This window comes from Sorex fumeus, unplaced genomic scaffold, assembly GCF_029834395.1.
Source record: "Sorex fumeus unplaced genomic scaffold, SorFum_2.1 ptg000131l, whole genome shotgun sequence".
Taxonomy (NCBI): domain Eukaryota; kingdom Metazoa; phylum Chordata; class Mammalia; order Eulipotyphla; family Soricidae; genus Sorex; species Sorex fumeus.
In genome coordinates, this window is record NW_026606188.1 from 5,255,552 (window position 1) to 5,277,133 (window position 21,582).

The window sequence follows — 21,582 nt, forward strand, 5'->3', positions numbered from 1 at the left end:
AAATTCTGGCCACCTCATCTACAATACAACAATAATCCACTGATCTACTCCAATTCTAACAAAAGACCAGTATGCAAGAAGCTGTACAAGCCCAATATTAAAGAGAACCTCCTCCAAAGCTTCACTAGATACCCATCATAAGTCAAAGAATAATGCCTGAGAGGAAGGCCAGATTCTAGAAAGGGAGGACTGTGACTACCATCAACCGGCCTTATCCAGAATCCTTTCCCACAATAAGAGGGAACAGTACTAGTGAATTCCAGAGTTTTGCCACGAGACAACCAAAACAACATGAAGAAACAGCACAAATCTCCACTACAATGAGAGGATGAAGAAAAGAGTCCCAAATCCTCAACCAGAGTTATCCACAAATATGCTCTCTCTGATAAAAAATTCCGAGACAAAATGCAGAGGATTTTCAAGGATCTACTCAAAGCATCAATGGAGGAGATATCCAGAAAACTAAAGGAAGAAATGAAAGAAACAGTAGAACAAATAATTGAGGAAATACAGGAAGACATAGAGAAGAATAAAAAAGTTACAAAAAGAAGTGTCACAGGGGTATGGTGTAGCCAGCAGGTCAATCTGTACCTGTGAGGCGAGTGCATCAGCAGCCTGATGGCACCATCAGACTTTCAGATACCCCAAAATTGCTGCTGTGCCTTTGGTCAGACCCCAAAAACTTGGGGCAAAGTTTACCAAGAAAGTAAACAGCCAAAAGTTAGGTATGTGGTAGACACACCTACAGACCACCTCCAGCTCAGCTATATAATTAATTGGAGGCATGGCCTCTCTGGTTCCTAATCGAACTGCTTGATGGCCATGATCCCAGAGACTCAGAAACAAATCTTGGAACCCAAAGGCTCTTGGCAGAAATGCGTCCTGTTCCTGCAGTAGGTTACTGGGGCTGGGCCACTCCAGGTGGGAATAGATTTCGTGCCTTGGTTTGTTCCCCTTGGCGGCCTGGTGATTGTAATCCTCCAGAGGCCACTGAACAGTCGAGTTTGGGCCTGCAGTAATAAGACACGTAGGGCCTCACCAGATGGGGGTGGAACTGGCCCTTTCCTCCCCAACCCTGCAAGACCTCAAATCACCACCTCTCTGGCTCTTGATCAATCTGATTAATGGACATGATCCCAGACACTCAGAAATAAATCTCGAAACCCAGCAGCTTTTGCAGAAATGCATCTGGACCGCATACACGGCCAAAATTGGCCGAGGGTGGGGGGGAGGGGCAAAGATGAAAGGAAGCAACACCCTTTCCCTCCCGGGGAGGCATGGCGCCATAGCTTACGCATGGTCCATTCACTTTTCTGCTGTGAGCTGCTGGGCTCTGGATAACCTAACCACACAGCTCAAGATATTAGAAAAAGACCAACATTGAACCCAAAAATGGCTGAAGGAAAGAAATAATAAAACTTAGAGTGGAAATTAATGACATGCAAATCAAAAACACAATCTGAAGGTCAATGAAACTAATAGCTGGTTCTTTGAAAAAATAAATAAGATTGATAAATCATTAGCAAGACTCACAAAGAAAGAAAGAGAGGAACCCTAATAAAACAAATCAGAAATGAAAAAGGGGACATCACAACAGAACCCAATGAAATTCAAAAGATCATCAGAGACTACTTTGAGAGTCTGTATGCCAAGAAATAAGAGAATCTAGAAGAAATGTATAAATTTCTGGATTCCTATAATCTCCCAATATTGAACAGGCAGACTTGGGATACCTGAATAGATCTATTCATATCAAGGAAACTGAAGCAGTGATCAAAAGTCTTCCCAAAAACAAAAGCCCAGGCCCAGACAGATTCTCTAGTGAATTCTTTTAAACATTCAAAGAAGATCTTTTACCAGTTCTCATCAAGCTTTTCTAGGAAACTCAAAAAACAGTAACTCTCCCAAACAGCTTCTATGAGGCACATATCTCCCTAATACCTAAAGCAGACAAGGACACCACCAACAAAGAAAACTTTAGGCCAATATCCCTGATGAACGCGTATGCAAAGATACTCAACAAAATATTACCAAACAGAACCCAACAACTCATCAAAAAGATCATACAGCACGACCAAGTTGGATTTGTCCCCAGAATGCAAAAATAGCTTAATATTTGGAAATCAATCAACATAATCCATCATATCAGCCTAACTAAAGGGGTAAAGGACGTCTACAATGAAAACTACAAAATGCTACTCCATGAAATAAAAGAGGACACGGGAAATAGAAACATATCCCCTGCTCATGGGTAGGAAGAATCAACATCGTCAAAATGGCAATACTCCCGTAAACATTATACAGATTCAACGCGATCTCTATAAGGATGCCCATGAAATTCTTCAAAGAAATATATCAAGCACTCCTGAAATTCATATGGAACAACAAATGCTCACGAATAGCTAAAGCAATTCTAGGGAAAAAGACTTGGGGAAGCACTACCCTCCCTAACCTCAAACTCTACTACAAAGCGGTAATAATTAAAACAGCATGGTACTGAAACAAAGCCAGTGCCGCAAACCAATGGAATAGGGTGGAATATCTGTACACACAACCCCAAATGTATGAACATCTAATCTTTGATAAGGGAGCAAGATATATGAAGTGGAACAAGGAAAGCCTCTTCAACAAATGGTGCTGGCATAACTGGACAACAACATGCAAAATAATGGGTTAACACCTCGACCTAACACCACACACAAAAGTCAGATCAAAATGGATTAAAGATCTCAACATCAGGCCCAAATCCTTAAGATTCATTTGAAAACAAGGTCGACAAAACCCTCCACATTATTGAGCCTAATGGTGTCTTCAAAGACAACACTCCTGGGGGTATTGGTGCCACAAACAGGTTCATCTGTACCTTGAGGTGAGTGCATCAGCAGCCTGATGGCGCCTTCAGACTTCCAGAAACCCCAAAATTGCTGCTGTGCCTATGGCCAAACCCCAAAAACTTGGGGCAAAGTTTACCAAGAAAGTAAACGGCCAAAAGTTAGGTATGTGGAAAACACACCCACAAACCTCCTCTGACTCAGCTATATAATTGGAGGCATGGCCTCTTCTGGTTCCTGATTGAACTGCTTAATGGCCATGATCCCAGAGACTCAGAAACAAATCTCGAAACCTAGCGGCTTTTGGCAGAAATGCGTCCAGTCCCTGCAGTATGTTATCGGTGCTGGGCAAACCAAGGTGAGAATAGGTTTCATGCCTTGGCCTGTTCCCCCTGGCGGCCCAGTGGCCGCCATCCTCCAGAGGTAATTGGACAGTCAGGATTGGGCCCGCAGTGACGAAACTTGTTGGGTCTCATGGGATGGGGTGGAGCCGTGCCTGTCCACCCCATTCCAATGAGACCCCAAGTCATCACCCACAAACGGCCTCTCTGGCTCCTGATCAAGCTGCTTAACGGCCATGATCCCAGAGACTCAGGAGCAAATCTCAAAACCCAGTGGCTTTTGGCAGAAATCCCTCCAGATTTAAGTGCTAAAATTTCGGAATTTCAAAATTGCGCTGCCACTATCGCAGCCACGCGACATCATATGTTATTCATAACCAGTGATAGAAAACAAATTGTCTACTGTTACCTTTTCAGCAGATCTTAGTGTTGGGGTAAAATTTCAAATAATAATGGTGGGTCTGGTGTCAAAATATTGAATGTGATCAAAGTAGAGAGAGAGAGTAATGTGGAAATTGTCTGCCCCACAGGTAGGGGGAGGTTTTGGGATGGGGGTATACTAGGCTTGTTGGAGGTGGAGAATGGGCACTGGTGAAGCTACAGGTGTTTCATTGTATGACGGAGACTTAGACCTGAAAGCTTTACAACTGCTCTCACAGTGATTCAATAAATAAAATTATAAAAAATGGAAAAAAAGTAAGGTGGAGTTGATGCACAATTCAATCAGCTAATCAGTGGCTGAATCAATAGCAGTACTCCTACATAAGAAAAAAAAAACAAAGACGACACTCCACTGACCAACAAAGTGGAAACAGAGATAAACAAGTGGGACTATCGTAAATTAAGAAGCTTCTGCTCCTCAAAAGATACAGTAATCAGAATACAAAGACAATGTACAGAATGGGAAAGGATATTTACCCAATACCCATCTGATAAAGTGTTGATATCAAGGATAAACAAAACACTGGTTGAACTCTACAAGAAGAAAACATTCAACCCCATCAAAAAAATGGGGTGATAAAACGAACAGAAAAATTCTCAAAGAAGAAATCAAAATGGCTAAAAGGCACATGAGAAAATGCTCTACATCACTAATCATCAGAGAGATGCAGATCAAAACAACAATGGGATATCATCTTACACCAGAGAAACTGGCCCACATCCAAAAGAACAAAAGCAACCGGTGTTGGCACAGATGTGGTGAGAAAGGGACTCTCCTTCACTGCTGGTGGGAATGACGACTGGTCTAGCCCTTTTGGAAAACAGTATGGACAATTCTCAAAAAATTAGAAATTGAGCTCCCATTTGACCCAGCAATATCACCTCTGGGAATATATCCCAGAGAGACAAAAAAGTACAGTCGAAATGACATCTGCACTTCTATGTTCATTGCTGAACTATTCACAATAGTCAAAATCTGGAAAAAACCCGAATGCCCGAGAACAGATGACTGGTCAAAGAAACTTTGGTACATCTACACAATGGAGTACTATGAAGCTGTTAGAAAAGATGAAATCATGAAATTTACATACAGGTGGTACTACATGGAAAATATCATGCTAAGTGAAACGAGTCAGAAAGAGAGGGACACATAAAGTAACAAAATAGGAGATTAATATCCAAGAATAGCCGAAATCAGTACCAGGAGAATTACTCCATGGCTTAGAGGCCAGCCGGGAATTCTAGGGGAAAGGGCAGCTCAGAGATGGGAGCACCAAATAAAGGGTGTTGGATGGGATGGGAGATGCAAGTTGAAAGTAGACTATGGACCTAACATGATTGCCACTTCAAACCTCTTTTGCAGACCACAAAACCCAAAAGGAGAGAGAGAACAAAAGGGAATACCCTGCCACAGAGGCATGTTGGGATGGGGGGATGGGGGTGGGAGGGATACTGAGATCCATGGTGGTGGGAAATGGGCACTGGTGGAGGGATGGGTATTTGATCATTGTATAATTGAAACCCAAGCACAAAAATTTGTAAGTCTACAATTGTACCTCATGATGTTTCACTAATAAAATTAATAAAAAAAATGAAAGAGGACAGACATAGAAAAATTGCATTCATCTGGGTAATATAAAGTAACAAAATGGGAGACTAACACCCAAGAATAGCTGAGATAAGTACCAGGAGGTTCATTCCATGGCTTGGGGGCCAGCTACACATGTTGGGGGAGAAGTCAGCTCAGATAGAGAGGGGAGCTCCAAGTAAAGGGTGTTGGATGGATCCTCCCAGGATGAGAGATATATGCTAAAAGTAGACTATAGACCGAACATGATTGCCCCACACAATACCTCTTTTGCAAACCACAGCACCCAAAAGGAAAGAGAGAACAAAAGGGAATGCCCTGCCACAGGGGTGGGGTGGGATGGGGTTTGGGGGTGAGAGGGATGCTGGGAGCATTGGAGGTGGGGAATGGACACTGGTGGAGGGATGGGTACTCAATCATTGTATAACTGAAACCCAAGCACAAAAATTTGTAAGTCTACAACTGTACCTCATGGTGTTTCACTAATAAAAATTTTAAAAAATAATAAAAAATTAAAAGATATTCTATTCAATATATCTCTTGAAGTAGCAACCATAGTAGTTAGGGGGAATAAATACATCTAAATCAGAAATGACTAAGTAAATAATCTGAGGTGGTAATGTAAAAATTTGTAATAAAGAATAAAAGGAAAATAAACCAAAATAATAGAGATTATATATGACAAAACCAAAGCTACCAACATACTCAATGGTGAAAACTGAAAGATTTTCCTCTTTTATCATAAGCAAAACAGGGATGTCCACTTTCTTAACTTTTTTTCAGGAGTTTGGGAACTTTTAGAATAATGAAACAGAAAAAGAGATAATATAATCAAAGTTGAAAACAAAATACGACTACCACAATTTGTCAATAATATATTATGCATTAAAAATCATAAACACTTCATGAAAAGCAAACTATTCAGCATGACACATAAACACAGCAAAGTGACAGGGTATAAAATCAGTAGACAAAACAGAGTCCATTGAATCATTATTTAGCATCACACAAAACTTCAAAATTAAAGTTATGACAGATTGCATAGAACAAAAAGATACATTCTTAGACACTGAGATTCAAACTATGTTTGGAGACTTGACTCTAAAGATAGAAAAACAAAAGTTAAACTAAACAAGTGGGCCGACATTAAATGAATAGACTTGTAAGTCTACAACTGTACCTCATGGTGTCTCACTAATAAAAATTATAAAAAAAAATGAATAGACTTGTATAGCAAAAAAAGGCTACCACAAAAATGGTCGAACTGCCTAGAACCTGGAAGATAATTGCACATCATACTCCAAATCAGCTGATAATATTCAAAATATATAAAGATTTCAATCTAATTAAACAAAATTAATTTTTAAATGGGGAGAAGATCAGCGTAGAATTTTCTCCAAAGAAGACATACACATGGCAATCAGCAAATAAATAAGTGCTGAAAGCCACTTATAATTTCTAAATGTAAGTAAAAACCACTCTGAGATATTACCTCAACCCTGTGAGAATGGCATATATATGTGTGTATATATGTATATGTATACATATATATAGAGAGAGCACATATAACATACATACATATATGCGTATATGTATATGCATACACAGCAGTAGACAGAGGTTGTGACCAGCTGCACTGTCTCTCCAGCCCAGTATTAAAAAGCAAGGGCATAAGAAAACATATTATGCAAAATTAAAAGTTTCTCTTAAGTGCAACAAAAAACATCACTTGAAGTTGGGGGTAAATCTGAACATATATTTCTCCAAAGAGACACCAATAACAAGGATATGAAAAAGTGCTTAACATCAACATACTTAACTGAAAAATGAGACTCAAAAACACAATAAAACATCACTTGACTCCTGTTACTTTTATGAATGCTATTCTCAAATACACAGAGATATACACACACGTGCACGAAATTATGGGAAACAATATAAAAATTACTCTAAAATTTAAAAATAGATTTGAGGCTTTTTTCACCCCTGGAGAAGCCCATGCTCTCTCTTTTATTATACCCTCACATTTTTAAGTACATTTCCTAAAATAAAGAAGAAAATATAATATTGCCGTGTAGGGAGAACCTTGAAGACATTATGTTAAGTGAAATGCACACAGATATCCCTGCTCCCGAAGACAAATATTCTATAATTTCACATATTAAGTATCTACAGAAACCAAGTCAAAGACTGAAAAATAGAAAATAGAATGATGATTGTTAGGGACTGAAAAAGGAAGAAAGAAAATGGGTTTTGCAATGGATTAAGAGTTTTAGTTTTGCCAGATGAAAATTCTAGAGCCCTATTCTGCAATAATATACATATAGTAACTCTACATTCTACTGTACTGTATTCTTATAAATTGTTAGGGAGATAAATTTTATACTTTGTTATTTTTGTTTTGCTCTTTGGAGAAGCCATGCTCTGCAGTACTTCAGCGTTACTCCTAGCTCTGTGCTTAGGGATCACTCCAGATGGTGCTCAGGGATCATTCCAGATGGTGATCAGGTATGCATACATTATCCTGCTGTATCAGGAATCAAACTGATATCACATGACATAGAAGAGAAGCATCTTAACTCATTTACTAGCTCTCTGGTCCCTAATATTTTTTTGGCTATTTTAATGATATGTAAAGTAGTTGTAAGTTTGTCATAAATAGTGCTTTTAAAATGATATTTCAAGCAGTAAAAATGTGTCATTTGGAAGTACTCATCTGTACATATAGATACACATAAGGCATGTAATAAATTGGATATGAATATTTACTAAATATTGTAGCCTTTAAAAAATTATTTAACACAATGTAAACTAAAAATAAATAAATAAATAAATAGGCTTACTTTAAAGAAGCATCCTTTGGGGGATTAACTACGTGTGCTGATACTGCAAATCCCATAGCATATCCGAAGAGGACTGAAGATTCCACAAGGCCTACATGAATATTGAACAGCAGATAAGTCATCTTTATCACAGATGATTAAAATCACTAAAATAGTTCTGAAAATGTTAAGTTATAAAAATATTAAGCCATGTTAGATTACTCAGAATTCACCAGAAAATTACACTGAGAGAGATTTTGATACACACACACAGATAAAAACTTTGAGAGATAGATTTTAATAGACAGATTTGAAAGAGTTATAAAGTCTAAAATGTTTTAGACTCGTGCAATAATGGGAATTAGCAAGTCCACATTTTTAGGTCAAGAATCCAAGAAAGAATTGATATTGGTCCAGCCACCCAGGTAATCTCCCACTTACGGTGTTCCTGCACATAGAGCTCATCCACCTGACCAAACTAGACTCTGCTGGATAAAAACCATCTGAACCCCAAGAAACCCCAAGAAACCCCAAGAACACAAGCAGGCATGTTTGTGACTCCTGCCTAGTCAGCTACTGTCAGAGTGCATTCCACCACTAAATTGGAAAATGCGATAGCACAGCGGGTAGGGCGTTCGCCTTACAAGCGGCCAACATGGCCGACCCGAGTTCGATTCCTCCACCCCTCTCGGAGAGCCCGGCAAGATACCGAGAGTATTCAATATGCCAGACACAGTAACAACAAAGTCTCCAATGGAGACGTTACTGGGCCCGCTCGAGCTCGAGCAAATTAAATTAATACATTCTGGAATCCTACAGACTCCCTGAGACTGAGTCAGGAAGAAGTAGAAAACTAGGTAGACTTATTGCTATCAAGGACTTTGAGAGAATTTATTAAAAATCTCCCAAGAAAAAAAGCCCAGGGCCAGTGCTTTTTAAGCCTTCAAAGAGGACTTACTCCTCTTCACTCCTGACCTGATGGCGGCGCCCATCTCATCTTAATTCCAGGTCAGAACAGCTGCTGGCTCGCGACCCTGGGACCTCCATCTTTCCCTGCAGGACCCCAGGTGTCCCCCGAGATGCCTGAAGAGAAGCAGTTTTGAGCGTCTGCCCTGTCCTCTTCACTCCTGACCTGACGGCGGCGCCCATCTCATCCCAAACCCAGGGTTCTGTAGAGGCGTGGCCTCCTCAAAAGTGGGCGTGGCCTCAAAAGTGGGCGTAGCTTAATTTCAGGCAGGCCAACGCTGATGCGGCCGCAGGTTGTTTTCCCACACTAAGGAACCTAGTCCCCAAGGAATCTAGTAACCCAACCTACTCAGCAACATGAAGAAACAAAGAAAATCTCCAACACAAGGGGAGAACAACGAAAACAACCTAGATCATTCTATCAATACAGCTCACCTAAGGGACCTTTCTGACATAGAATTCAGGTACGAAGTCATCAAGATGTTCAATCAACTCAATGAAACAGTCAGACAGACAGCCAGTAACACCACAGAAAAAATCGACAAATTACGAGAAGAAATGAGGGCAGAAATGTCACGATTAAAAGATTCCATAGATGAAATGAGAAACTCAGTTTCTTCTCTTAAAAATAGAATAACCGCAGCTGAAGAGAGAATCAGTGACCTGAAAGATCAGCTGCAACAAGCCAACACGCAACAACAAACAGTGGCAAGGGACCTCAAAATGGCTCTACAGAGAATCAGAGTCCTAGCAGATGATTCCAGGAGGAACAATATTAGAATCATGGGACTACCTGAACCTCAGGGAAAAAATACCAACGAAAAAAACACCGTCAAACAAATCATTGCTGAAAACTTCCCAGAGCTCCACAATGCAGCCATTCAGGTTCAAGGAGCCCGAAGGGTGCCAGCTAAAAGAGACCCCAACAAAAACACTCCAAGACATATCATACTTAGAATGGTCGATACTGCCGATAGAGACACAATACTGCAAGCAGCAAGAGCAAAGAAAGAAATCACATACAAAGGAGCATCCCTTAAATTCACAGCAGACCTATCAGAGGAAACCCTACAAGCCCGAAGGCAGTGGCGAGATATAGTCAAGAAACTCACGGAAATGAATGCTTCCCCAAGAATACTCTACCCGGCTAAACTCTCCCTCAAAATCGAAGGAACAGTACACTATTTTATAGATAAACAGCAGCTCAGGAACTTCATAGACTCAAAACCAAACCTGAAGCAAGGCCTAAAGGGGCTACTATAAGAAAAGACAAACCCTACAACCACAACACACCCGCACAGAAACATGACACAAAACCCCATAACCATTCTCTCTCTCAATGTCAACGGTCTAAATTCACCAGTTAAGAGACACAGAGTGGCAAAATGGATACAGAGACAGAACCCAACATTCTGCTGCCTACAAGAAACTCACCTCAACAGCCAGAGCAAACACAGACTCAAAGTCAAAGGATGGAAAACAATCCTGCAAGCACACAACTCCGTCAAAAAAGCTGGGGTGGCCATACTAGTATCTGACAACATTAATTTCACCTTGAAAAAGATTAGAAGGGACAGTGAAGGCTATTTTCTCTTCATCAAGGGATAAGTACAACAGGAAGAAATCACACTCTTAAATGTATACGCACCTAATGAGGGAACAGCTAAATATTTAAAACAACTGCTAACAGATTTTAAGGAGGACATCACTACCAACACAATAGTACTTGGAGACTTCAACATCGCCTTATCACCTCTGGATAGATCAACACGAACAAAACCCAGCAAGGAATTATTGGCTTTGAAAGAAGTAATAGAAGAGAAAGGGCTTATGGACTTATACAGGGCTTTACACCCCAAAAAGAAAGAATACACATTCTTCTCCAGCGTGCACGGAACATTTTCCAAAATAGACCATGTGCTAGGACACAAAACATACCTCAACAGAATCAAGAAGATAGAAATAGTATCAGCCATCTTTTCAGACCATGATGTACTGAGGATAGAAGTGAATCACACACAGACACGGAGAACTAAATCAAACACCTGGAAATTAAACAACTCGATGCTGAACAATGAGTGGGTCAGGAACGAAGTCAAGGATAAAATCAAAAGATATCTGGAAACAAATGAGAATGAAGACACTAACTACCAGAACTTATGGGATGCAGCGAAAGCTGTATTAAGGGGAAAATTTATAGCCCTGCAAGCCTATCTTAAGTCAATAGAAACGATGCACATAAACAATTTGACCTCACAGCTCAAGACCTTAGAAAAGGATCAACAGAAAGAGCCTAAATCAGGCAGAAGAAAAGAGATCATAAAACTTAGAGCAGAAATCAATGACATGGAAAACAAAGAAACAATCCGAAAGATCAATGAAACCAAGAGTTGGTTCTTCGAGAAAATAAATAAGATAGATAAACCACTAGCAACACTCACAAAGAAACAGAGAGAGAGAACCCTAATAAATCGAATCAGAAATAAGAATGGAGATATCACAACAGAAACTAAAGAAATTCAAGAGATCATCAGAGACTACTTTGAAAGTCTCTATGCCACGAAACACGAGAACCTGGAAGAAATGGATAAATTCCTGGATTCCTACCATCTCCCAAAGCTGAATCAAGAAGATATAGAGTACCGGAATAGACCTATTCACATCAAGGAAATTGAAACTGTAATCAAAAGTCTTCCCAAAAACAAAAGCCCAGGACCAGACGGATTTACTAGCGAATTTTTCCAAACATTTAAAGAGGAACTATTGCCAATTCTTCTCAAGCTTTTCCAGGAAATTGAAAAAACAGAAACTCTCCCAAACAGCTTCTATGAGGCCCATATCTCTCTAATACCAAAAGGAAACAAAGACACCACAAGAAAAGAAAACTACAGGCCAATATCCCTGATGAACACGGATGCGAAGATTCTCAACAAAATACTAGCCAATAGAATACAACAACTCATCAAAAAGATCATACATCATGACCAAGTGGGATTCATCCCAGGGATGCAAGGATGGTTCAACATTCGGAAATCAATCAACATAATCCATCATATCAACAAAAGAAAAGATAAAAATCATATGATCATATCAATAGACGCAGAGAAAGCTTTTGACAAGATCCAGCACCCATTCATGATGAAAACCCTTGCCAAAATGGGGATAGAGGGGACTTTCCTCAATATAGTTAAAGCCATCTACCACAAACCTACAGCAAACATCATCCTCAATGGGGAAAAACTGAGACCCTTCCCCCTAAGGTCAGGGACGAGACAAGGATGCCCACTCTCTCCACTACTGTTCAATATAGTACTGGAAGTACTTGCAATAGCGATTAGGCAAGAAAAAGATATTAAGGGCATCCAAAAGATAGGGAAAGAAGAAATTAAGCTCTCACTATTCGCAGATGACATGATACTATACTTAGAGAACCCTAAAACCTCTACCAAGAAAGTCCTGGAAACAATAGGCTTGTATAGTAAAGTGGCAGGCTATAAAATCAATACCCAAAAATCCATGGCATTCCTATACGCAAATAGTGAAAGAGAAGCAAGTAACATCAAGAAAACAATCCCATTCACAATTGTGCCCCAGAAAATCAAGTATCTAGGAATCAGCTTAACTAAGGAAGTAAAGGACCTATACAAAGAAAACTACAAAACGCTACTTCAGGAAATAAAAGAGGACATGAGGAAATGGAAAAATATCCCCTGTTCATGGATGGGGAGAATCAACATCATCAAAATGGCAATACTTCCCAAAGCACTGTACAAATTCAATGCAATCCCTATAAGGATACCCATGACATGCTTCAAAGAAATGGAACAAACACTCCTGAAATTTATATGGAACAATAAGCCCCCACGAATAGCTAAAGCAATTCTTGGGAAAAAGAAAATGGGAGGAATCAACCTCCCTAACTTCAAACTCTACTACAAGGCAGTAATAATTAAAACAGCATGGTACTGGAACAAAAGCAGAGCTGCAGACCAATGGAACAGAGTTGAATATACTGACATTTCCTCCCAAACATATAATCATCTAATTTTTGATAAGGGGGCAAGAAAAGTGAAATGGAGCAGGGAAAGCCTCTTCAATAAACTGTGCTGGCAAAATTGGACGGCTACTTGCAAAAAAGTGGGCTCAGATCTCTGCCTAACACCATGCACAAAAGTAAGATCAAAATGGATTTATGACCTCAATATCAGACCAGAATCCATAATGTTTATTGAAGACAAAGTCGGCAAAACTCTCCATGATATTGAAGCTAATGGTATCTTCAAAGATGTCACGCCACTGGCCGAGCAAGTGAAAACAGAGATAGACAAATGGGACTATCTTAAACTAAGAAGCTTCTGCACCTCAAAAGAAACATTGACCAAAATACAAAGACAGCCTACAGAATGGGAAAGGATATTCACCAAGTACACATCCGACAAGGGGTTGATATCAAGGATATACAAGGTACTGGTTAAACTCCACAAGAAGAAATCACCCAACCCCATCAAAAAATGGGGTGAGGAAATGAACAGAAACTTTCGCAAAGAAGAAATTCGAATGGCAAAAAGGCACATGAGAAAATGCTCTACATCACTAATCATCAGAGAGATGCAGATCAAAACCACAATGAGATATCATTTCACACCACAGAGACTGTCCCACATCCACAAGAACAAAAGCAATCGGTGCTGGCGCGGATGCGGCGAGAAAGGGACCCTCCTTCACTGCTGGTGGGAATGCCGGCTGGTCCAACCCTTTTGGAAAACAGTATGGACGACTCTCAAAAAATCAGAATTTGATCTGCCATTTGACCCAGCTATAGCACTCCTGGGAATATATCCCAGAGAGGCAAAAAGGTATAGTCGAAGTGACATCTGCAATTGTTTGTTCATTGCAGCACTCTTTATAATAGCCAGAATCTGGAAAAAACCTGAGTGCCCAAGAACAGATGACTGGTTAAAGAAACTTTGGTACATTTACACAATGGAGTACTATGTAGCTGTTAGAAAAGATGAAGTTATGAAATTTACATACAAGTGGTACTACATGGAAAGTATCATGTTAAGCGAAATGAGTCAGAAAGAGCGGGATAGACACAGAAAGATTGCATTCATCTGGGGAACATAAAGCAACAAAAAGGGAGAGTAACACCCACGAATGGCTGAGATTAGTACCAGGAATTTTGCTCCATGAATGGAAGGCCAGCCACAGGCTCTAGGTGAAAAGGAAGCTCAGATAGAGAAGAGAGCACCAAATAAAGGGTGTTGTGAGGACCCTCCCAGGGTGGGAGAATCACGCTGAAAGTAGTCTATAGACCAAACATGATTGCCACTCAATGCCTCTCTTGCAAAACACAGTACCCAAAAGAAGAGAGAGAGAACAAGGGGGAATACCCTGCCACAGAGGCAGGATGGGACGGGGGGGGGAGGGGAATGAGGGTTGGGGGGGATGCTGGGACCCGTGGGGATGGATGACGGGCACTGGTGGAGGGATGGGCACTTGATCATTGTATAACTGAAACCCAAGCACAAAATTTGTAAGCCTATAACTGTACCTCATGGTTTTTCACTAATAAAAAAAGAAAAAAAAAAGAAAAGAAAAAAAAAAGAGGACTTACTACAAATCCTCACACTGTTCAGGAACTGGAAGGAAAAGGAGCTCTCCCAGTTTCTATGATATGAACGGCTGATGGGGCATTACTAAACAGAAATCTCAGACCAATATTCTTGATGAAAATGAACATGAATGCAAAGATCCTTCATACAAACAGGGGCCAGGAGGACTGATCAATGCTTGGAAGTTTGCCACAAGTGTGGTGATGGTAGTGGGGTGGGCGTGTGGTGAAAGACAGGATAGAGAAGAGACCAATATCAAAGTAAGAGTAAGAAATGATCAATTTGGACAGGAACTGAGTGTTTAAAGTAGGTAAAGAGATATACCTGATAACCTTTCAATATCTCTATTGCAGACCATAATGTCCAAAAGGAGAGAGGGGGGGGGGGAAGAGAAGAAGAGAGGTGAGGAGGGGATGAGAGGGGAGGGAAGGGGAGGGTTGGAAACTGCTGTACTCAGGGCAGAGCAACAGCAAAGTGGGGCAGGATGTTTTCTGTGCACCACGTGTTGGATTCAATCTAAGTTGGATACACAGCAACCCATATGGCCCCCCCTAAGCCGAGAGGTGATCCCTGAACACAGAGTCAGAAGTAAGCCCTGACAAGACAAAACAAAATAAAACAAACAGTCATAATAAATATGCCTGGCACTGGAAAACAGACAGACTGGCAGGTCACTCCATTAGAACTGAGAACCAAAAGAATAACACTCAAAAGAATGGGCACTTAATATATATTACAGGGGTTAGGTGCAAAAAGTGGAGCAAGGAAAACCCCTTCAATAAATGGTGCTGAAAATACTGTATAATCACAGACAAATTAACTAAATGTAACTCCTCTCTTACAACTTACCCAAAGCTAGTTCAAAATGAATTAAAGGCTTTGATATTAAACCCGGGCTGGAGTGATAGCACAGTGGGTAGGGAGTTTGCCTTGCAAGCAGCCAACATGGCCGAGCGGAGTGTGATTCCTCCACCCTCTTGGAGAGCCCGGCAAGCTACTGAGAGTATCTCGCCCGCACAGCAAAGTCTCGCCTGCACAGCAAAGCCTGGCAAGCTACCCGTGATGTATTCGATATGCTAAACACAGTAACAATTGTCACAATGGAGATGTTACTGGGCCCACTTGAGCAAATCGATGAACAGGATAGTGACAGTGACAGATATCAAACTGGTTTCTGGAAAACAGGCAAGAATCTCTAAGTTCTCCAAGACCTGAGGAATTTTCAACGAAATGAACCCACTAGGAAAAAACAAACAAACAAAAAGCTCAGAAATAAACAAATAGGACCACATCTATGAATAAGGAGGCATTGAAACAGTGTTTCTCTCTTTTTAGTGTGATAATGGAAGTAACTTCCCAGCTGTGTCTCCTAAATATGAATAAACAACAACCTTATGCAACCCCATCTAAATTTTTTCCCAGAAAAACAATCCAATATATTTGGATATTAAACATATGATATAATTATCAAGTACATTTCATATGTAAGAGTATTATTTTTATTACTTAGAAAATAATTTTTGGTATCTCTCAGTATCTTTGCTGTTAACTTCAGAATTAGATTGAAAGTTCAGTAGACCAATTATAAGTTATCATAGTGTTATAAGGGTCAATAGTTATTGACATTATATAAACTTTGATAATTGCATGAAAATATAAAAACTAGATAAACATTCAAAATAAACAGTCATATTAAAGGGGAATAAGACTTGCCTAGGTAAACACCAGCTGAGTGTATGTTGATGCTGTTATTGAGTAAAACTTCTCCAAAATCATAAAGAAATATTGTTGCTACTCCCTGTAATATGTTCCCAAGTATGAGGGATAAGACATAGTTTGGTTTTAAATTTGTTGAGGATTTACTGGAAGAATCATGAATCTCCTTTTCTATGCAAGTATCTTTAGAAAATATAATTATATTTTGTTAGACTAATAAAAGTTACACATACAATGAAAAAACTATTTGATTTAAAAAGCATATTACTTTTTTATAAGATACTGGCATTATTATCCTTTTTAAACTTTCAGTCAACATTTTACTTACGTTGAATGCAGTAATTTTACAATCAGGTACCATGTTCTCAAAAAAATGCAATGAAAAAGAAAATGTGTCGTTATGCTGGAAGAGATGACCCAACTATTACAATATGTAACTATAACCAACAGTATATGTATATGAGTACGTTATTTTTTATAAACATATGCACAGTCCTTATCATAAATGAGTCAGTGGACTTATTAGAGCAACGAATTAATTTTGAGAGCACAAAGATTGATAGTAACAAATGGGTCTAAGGTATTTTGCTATGGAATTTTCCCCTGAAATATTCAACAATATTCTATATATAAAGGAAAAATATGTGGTGGAATCAAAACGTTTTAGGCAAGAAATAAGAAAGGAAAATAAAGAGACACTTTCAAATAAGAAAGGAATATGTTTACAATATTCTAATACTTCAGAGTAAGGTGTATAAAATAAACTACAGATGAACTAAATAATAAGAGACTCTGGCAAAGTGTCAAAAAGTACATGTTGGTATATTGAAGTGTCCAAAGAGACGAAAGAAATGCATGTTTGTTATAAAGTGAGTTGGGAAAATAGTGGGTATAATCAAAGGGTACAAAAATATATATTTAGGAAGTTTTCAGTACAGTGAAAATGTACTAAAATTGAGTGTGGTTGATGGTCAATTTAATGTAGTTATCTATAAACTACATAGGAGAGTGTGTCACACAGGTGTTTTCAAGAGGTAGTGAATTTAATCAGTTTTAACTTCTCAAGGGTCTTGTGGAGCACATTATGTAATGTTGGTTGAAGTACAGGACTGATAGTCAATGAATTGGAAGGTGGTGGACAATAGACTCCTTCAAAGAGATTTAAATACTCTTTGCAGAGGAAAGCATAATAGCAACAGGAAATATTGAAAGGGAACTAAATAGGAGTGACCTAAAAACAGAGATAATGACAAGTGAAAAAAGAATACAAAATCCAAAATATACATATGTATAACTGAAGTATGAACAGAGACAAAATAGGATATACAAATAACTTATTTAAACAAAATAAAAATATTTAAACAAAACAAACATTTCTGCTGTAAAGTATAAGGTAACTTACTTTTCCTCCTCTGATACTAAGTCATACGACTAGCCAATAAATACCCAGAAAGGTATTGTTAAGCTGCATACGTATACTCAGAAAATAAAACATTTATAATATAGCTATTACCCAAAAAAGGGCACAAAGGAAGGAAGATTAAATTGTGTCTGTTCTGGTAACTTGTCCGGTCACGCTTCCTAATTCTCTGCCCTTCCTGCTCAAAATAGGTTCAGGGAATAAGAGTAAAGTGTTCTACATTCTCTTCATTTCCTAAGGCATGTTCAAGTGCACTCAGATTGTCTTTATACAAAAACAAAGACTATATTACAAATATATCCTAAAAATTTAAAAAAATTTATAAATCAAATACTCCACAGTACATTATAAGTACAGGCACTCAATGCATAGTTTATGGTGAATTATAAAGTATGTAAGCATCTTAATTACATTAATATATAAGTCACAATATTTCATATATAAACTTTATATTAATTTGCTAACACTACATGAGCATACATTTCAAGTATAAGTATGTGCATAAATGTATATGAACACAAAAAATTCATGCTTTTTATAACAAAACATCAGCCCAGTTTAAATTTTCTAAAGTTCATAACAGTGTATTAAAACTTTTATAATTCTTTATTTAAGTTACCTGGCACGATAGGATCACAGACTGTGCTGTGAAACACCAATATATTATAGGTCCTACAGTTGTGAGAAAATTTTTTTAAAAAATATGTTCGGGGCTGGAGAGATAGCACAGTGGGTAGGGCATTTGGCTTGCATACGGCCGACTCGGGTTCAATTCCCAGCATCCCATATGGTACCCCGAGCACTTCCAGGAGTAATTCCTGAGTGCATGAGCCAGGAGTAACCCCTGTGCATCACCGGGTGTGACCCAAAAAGCAATATATATATATATATATATATATATATATATATGCAGTCATCAATTATTTTACAGTAAAAGTTCCACGTTAAAGATAAGGTTCTTGCTGAAAGAAAGCAGTTAAAAGGTACAGATGCTAACATTTCAGCATCTACACCATGAACCATACTGCCTAAAATGAGAAAGAGAGAGAGAGGATAGGTACCTACAAAATAGAGGTAGGCTGGGGTTGGGGTGATGGCTTGAAGGGTGGGAGATGCTGGCAACACTGGTGCTGGAAAATTACACCGGGGAGAGATAGGTGTTGTAACATTACATGACTTAAACACAACTATGAATGATTTTGTGATGCTCTAACTTATGGTTATTCAATTAAAAATTAAAAAAGATCAACTCCAATGACTGGAAAGAGGATATTGATTGAACACATATGTGCCCCACAAAAGTTCAATTCCAGTACCACATGGTCCCCTGAGCATCTGGTGCAGCCCTTGTCCCCCAAGTATCTCTGAGTATTGTGCTGGAGGCCCAGCATTGCTGGCACTGGATAATCAAGAATTACCAGTAAGCCCCCTTCTCTCCTCTGGTGCTCCTGAGCTTTGCCTGGAAACCCCCTCCCCAAAGAAGATAAGCTTCTATCTTATCACAGGGGATGCTTAAAAATGGGTGCTTTTCTTTTTTGAGTGTAAGTGTGTGCATGTATGTGTGTGTGTGTGTGTGTGACTGTATGTGTAAATGTGTAATGGGGCAAAAATAAAGAGAATAATTGTGGGAGGCACAAGCAATCACCAACGTTCTCAAGATATTGCATTATATAAGCAATTTTTGAAATGTGCCTCAAACGTGGTTTCTTTACCCTGGGCCTCCTCTTATATGGGAGGGTGTATGAGCAGGAAGAATGAAAGAATGACATATATGTTACTAGCCTGCTATAATTAGCTTTAAAAACTTAGTCATGGGAGTGAACACAAATAGATGGATATGTCACATTCTATTTCAAGTTCCGTTATTCACTAATGTATATAAACAATGGTTTGATATATGACAGGATCTTACCTTCATATTCTTTATATAATAGATTACTTCCTATTTCAAAGTATGGAATACCACAGAAAAGTGATGCCAACCCTACTAAAAAGGATGACACTGCAATGAGCCTTGATATGTTTTCTTTTTCTAAAAAGTAGAACATAAATGGGAATGCCAGTAAACTTGAAAGGTCTTTACATACTGATATTATTGAAGCCGTGTAGATGCTTATACTATCTTCCTGATAAAAAATGCCAACAGTCACATCCACAAGACTAATCAAAATACCTAAAAGAGAAAAAAAAACTGTAAATAGAATGCATTTAACAGACAAAATACAGGACTGTGATGGTTGTTACAAAGCAAAACAATTTGACCGATTTAAACTTATTTTGAATTATGAATGCCTAAAATCTATTAGAATACACTGATAATTGTGTTCTTTTCCTAAAATACTCTCTAAAATACTTGTCTAAAGGAACACAGTTCTTTTTCTCAAATCTAATGGACCTAAAGATTTGAAATATTTTCTAACTAAATTTTTGTAGCTATTTTGCAAATACTACGGAATAGTGATCTTTTAAATCATATCACTAAAAACTGGATATTTACTTTAATGCATTATTATTTGAACTATAAAAAGAAATACATAATAATAAATAAGCCCGGCAAGCTACCGAGAGTATTCGATATGCCAAACACAGTAACAACAAAGTCTTCAATGGAGACGTTACTGGGCCCGCTCGAGCAAATCGACGATCAACGGGAGGGCTTATTTACTATCTATTACAAAATAAAATGTTGGGTCTCATTCCCCGGAACCTGAAAGAGCCTCCAATGTGGCACTCGCTAAAATATCAGGGCTAGGACGAACGGAGACGTTACTGGTGCCTGCTCAAGGAAATCGATGAACAATGGAATGAGAGTGATACAGTGATACAGTGAGCAAAATAAAACATTGTTAAAATAGTTGAAATCCAAAGTGTATCCCTATCTTCTCTCTCTCTCTCCATAACCTGTATTCTGTATTTGAAGATTGCCATTTCTGAGACTCTTAAATAATTTTTTCACAATTTTTTTAGTGAAGCAATATAATTCTTATTGAACAAAATTTAGAAAGATGCAAGGGATTAGAAAGAGCGGAAATGCGTGTTCAAGAGAGAACACAGGAAAACTCAGGACCCCGAAACCCAGACACCGCCAGGACCCCGGCCTGGGGCACCTGCCTCCACTTCCACAGCGAGTGCCAGCCCAACTAGTCGCTGCTGTTCTCCAACAAGTCTGTGGACTAGCATCTGGACTGGCTGGGGGCGTGGCCACCACTGTAGGGGGAGTGGCATCCTCAAAGTGGATGTGGCCTCCTAAAGCGGCAGTTACATTTCCCACTCCCATCGCTCTTGACTTTCACCCCAGCCTTTATAACCTAATTCTGTGGAAAAATTCCTAGCCACCTCAACTACAACAATTATCCATTGGCCTACTCCAATTCTAACAAGAGACCAGTACGTGAGAAGCTGTACAAGCCCAATATTAAAAGAGCACCTCCTCCAAAGCTTCACTAGATGCCCATCGTAAGCCAAAGAACAAGCCTGAGAGGAAGGTGAGACTAGAATGGGAGAAGAGTGACCACCATCGACCAACCTTATCCAGAATACTTTCCCACGATAAGAGGGAACAGTGCTAGTAAATTCCAGGGTTTTACCTCTAGACAACCAAAACAACATGAAGAAAGAGAGAACACAGGCTTCTCCAGATAGAAAAAGGAGCAAGCAAAGAGACATAAAGACAAGCAAGCAGGTGCATAGTCAAAGGAAAACAAGGACGTGAGAATACTCTTCAAGGGAACATATGTGGCATCAGAGTTCAAACTGAGGTTGGCCACATGCAAGGCAAAGCCTTAATCCCTGTAATACCTCTTGGCCTCTCAACATAATATTTTAAGGTAATGCTAATCATA

The 21,582-nt window shown here is 39.1% G+C and overlaps 1 protein-coding gene across 1 annotated transcript in view; it reads right to left on the reverse strand.

Annotated features, from left to right (window-relative positions):
- LOC130046079 (solute carrier organic anion transporter family member 6A1-like) overlaps positions 1-21,017 on the reverse strand; it is a 100,257-nt gene extending 79,240 nt beyond the window's left edge. The window contains exons 1-2 of the mRNA XM_056138990.1: positions 20,903-21,017; positions 19,828-19,913 (exon numbers count right to left, since the gene is read on the reverse strand). Of these exons, the coding sequence (XP_055994965.1) occupies positions 19,828-19,913; positions 20,903-21,017 (201 nt within the window). The remainder of the gene's footprint in view (positions 1-19,827; positions 19,914-20,902) is intronic.
- Between the last annotated feature and the right edge of the window lie 565 nt (positions 21,018-21,582).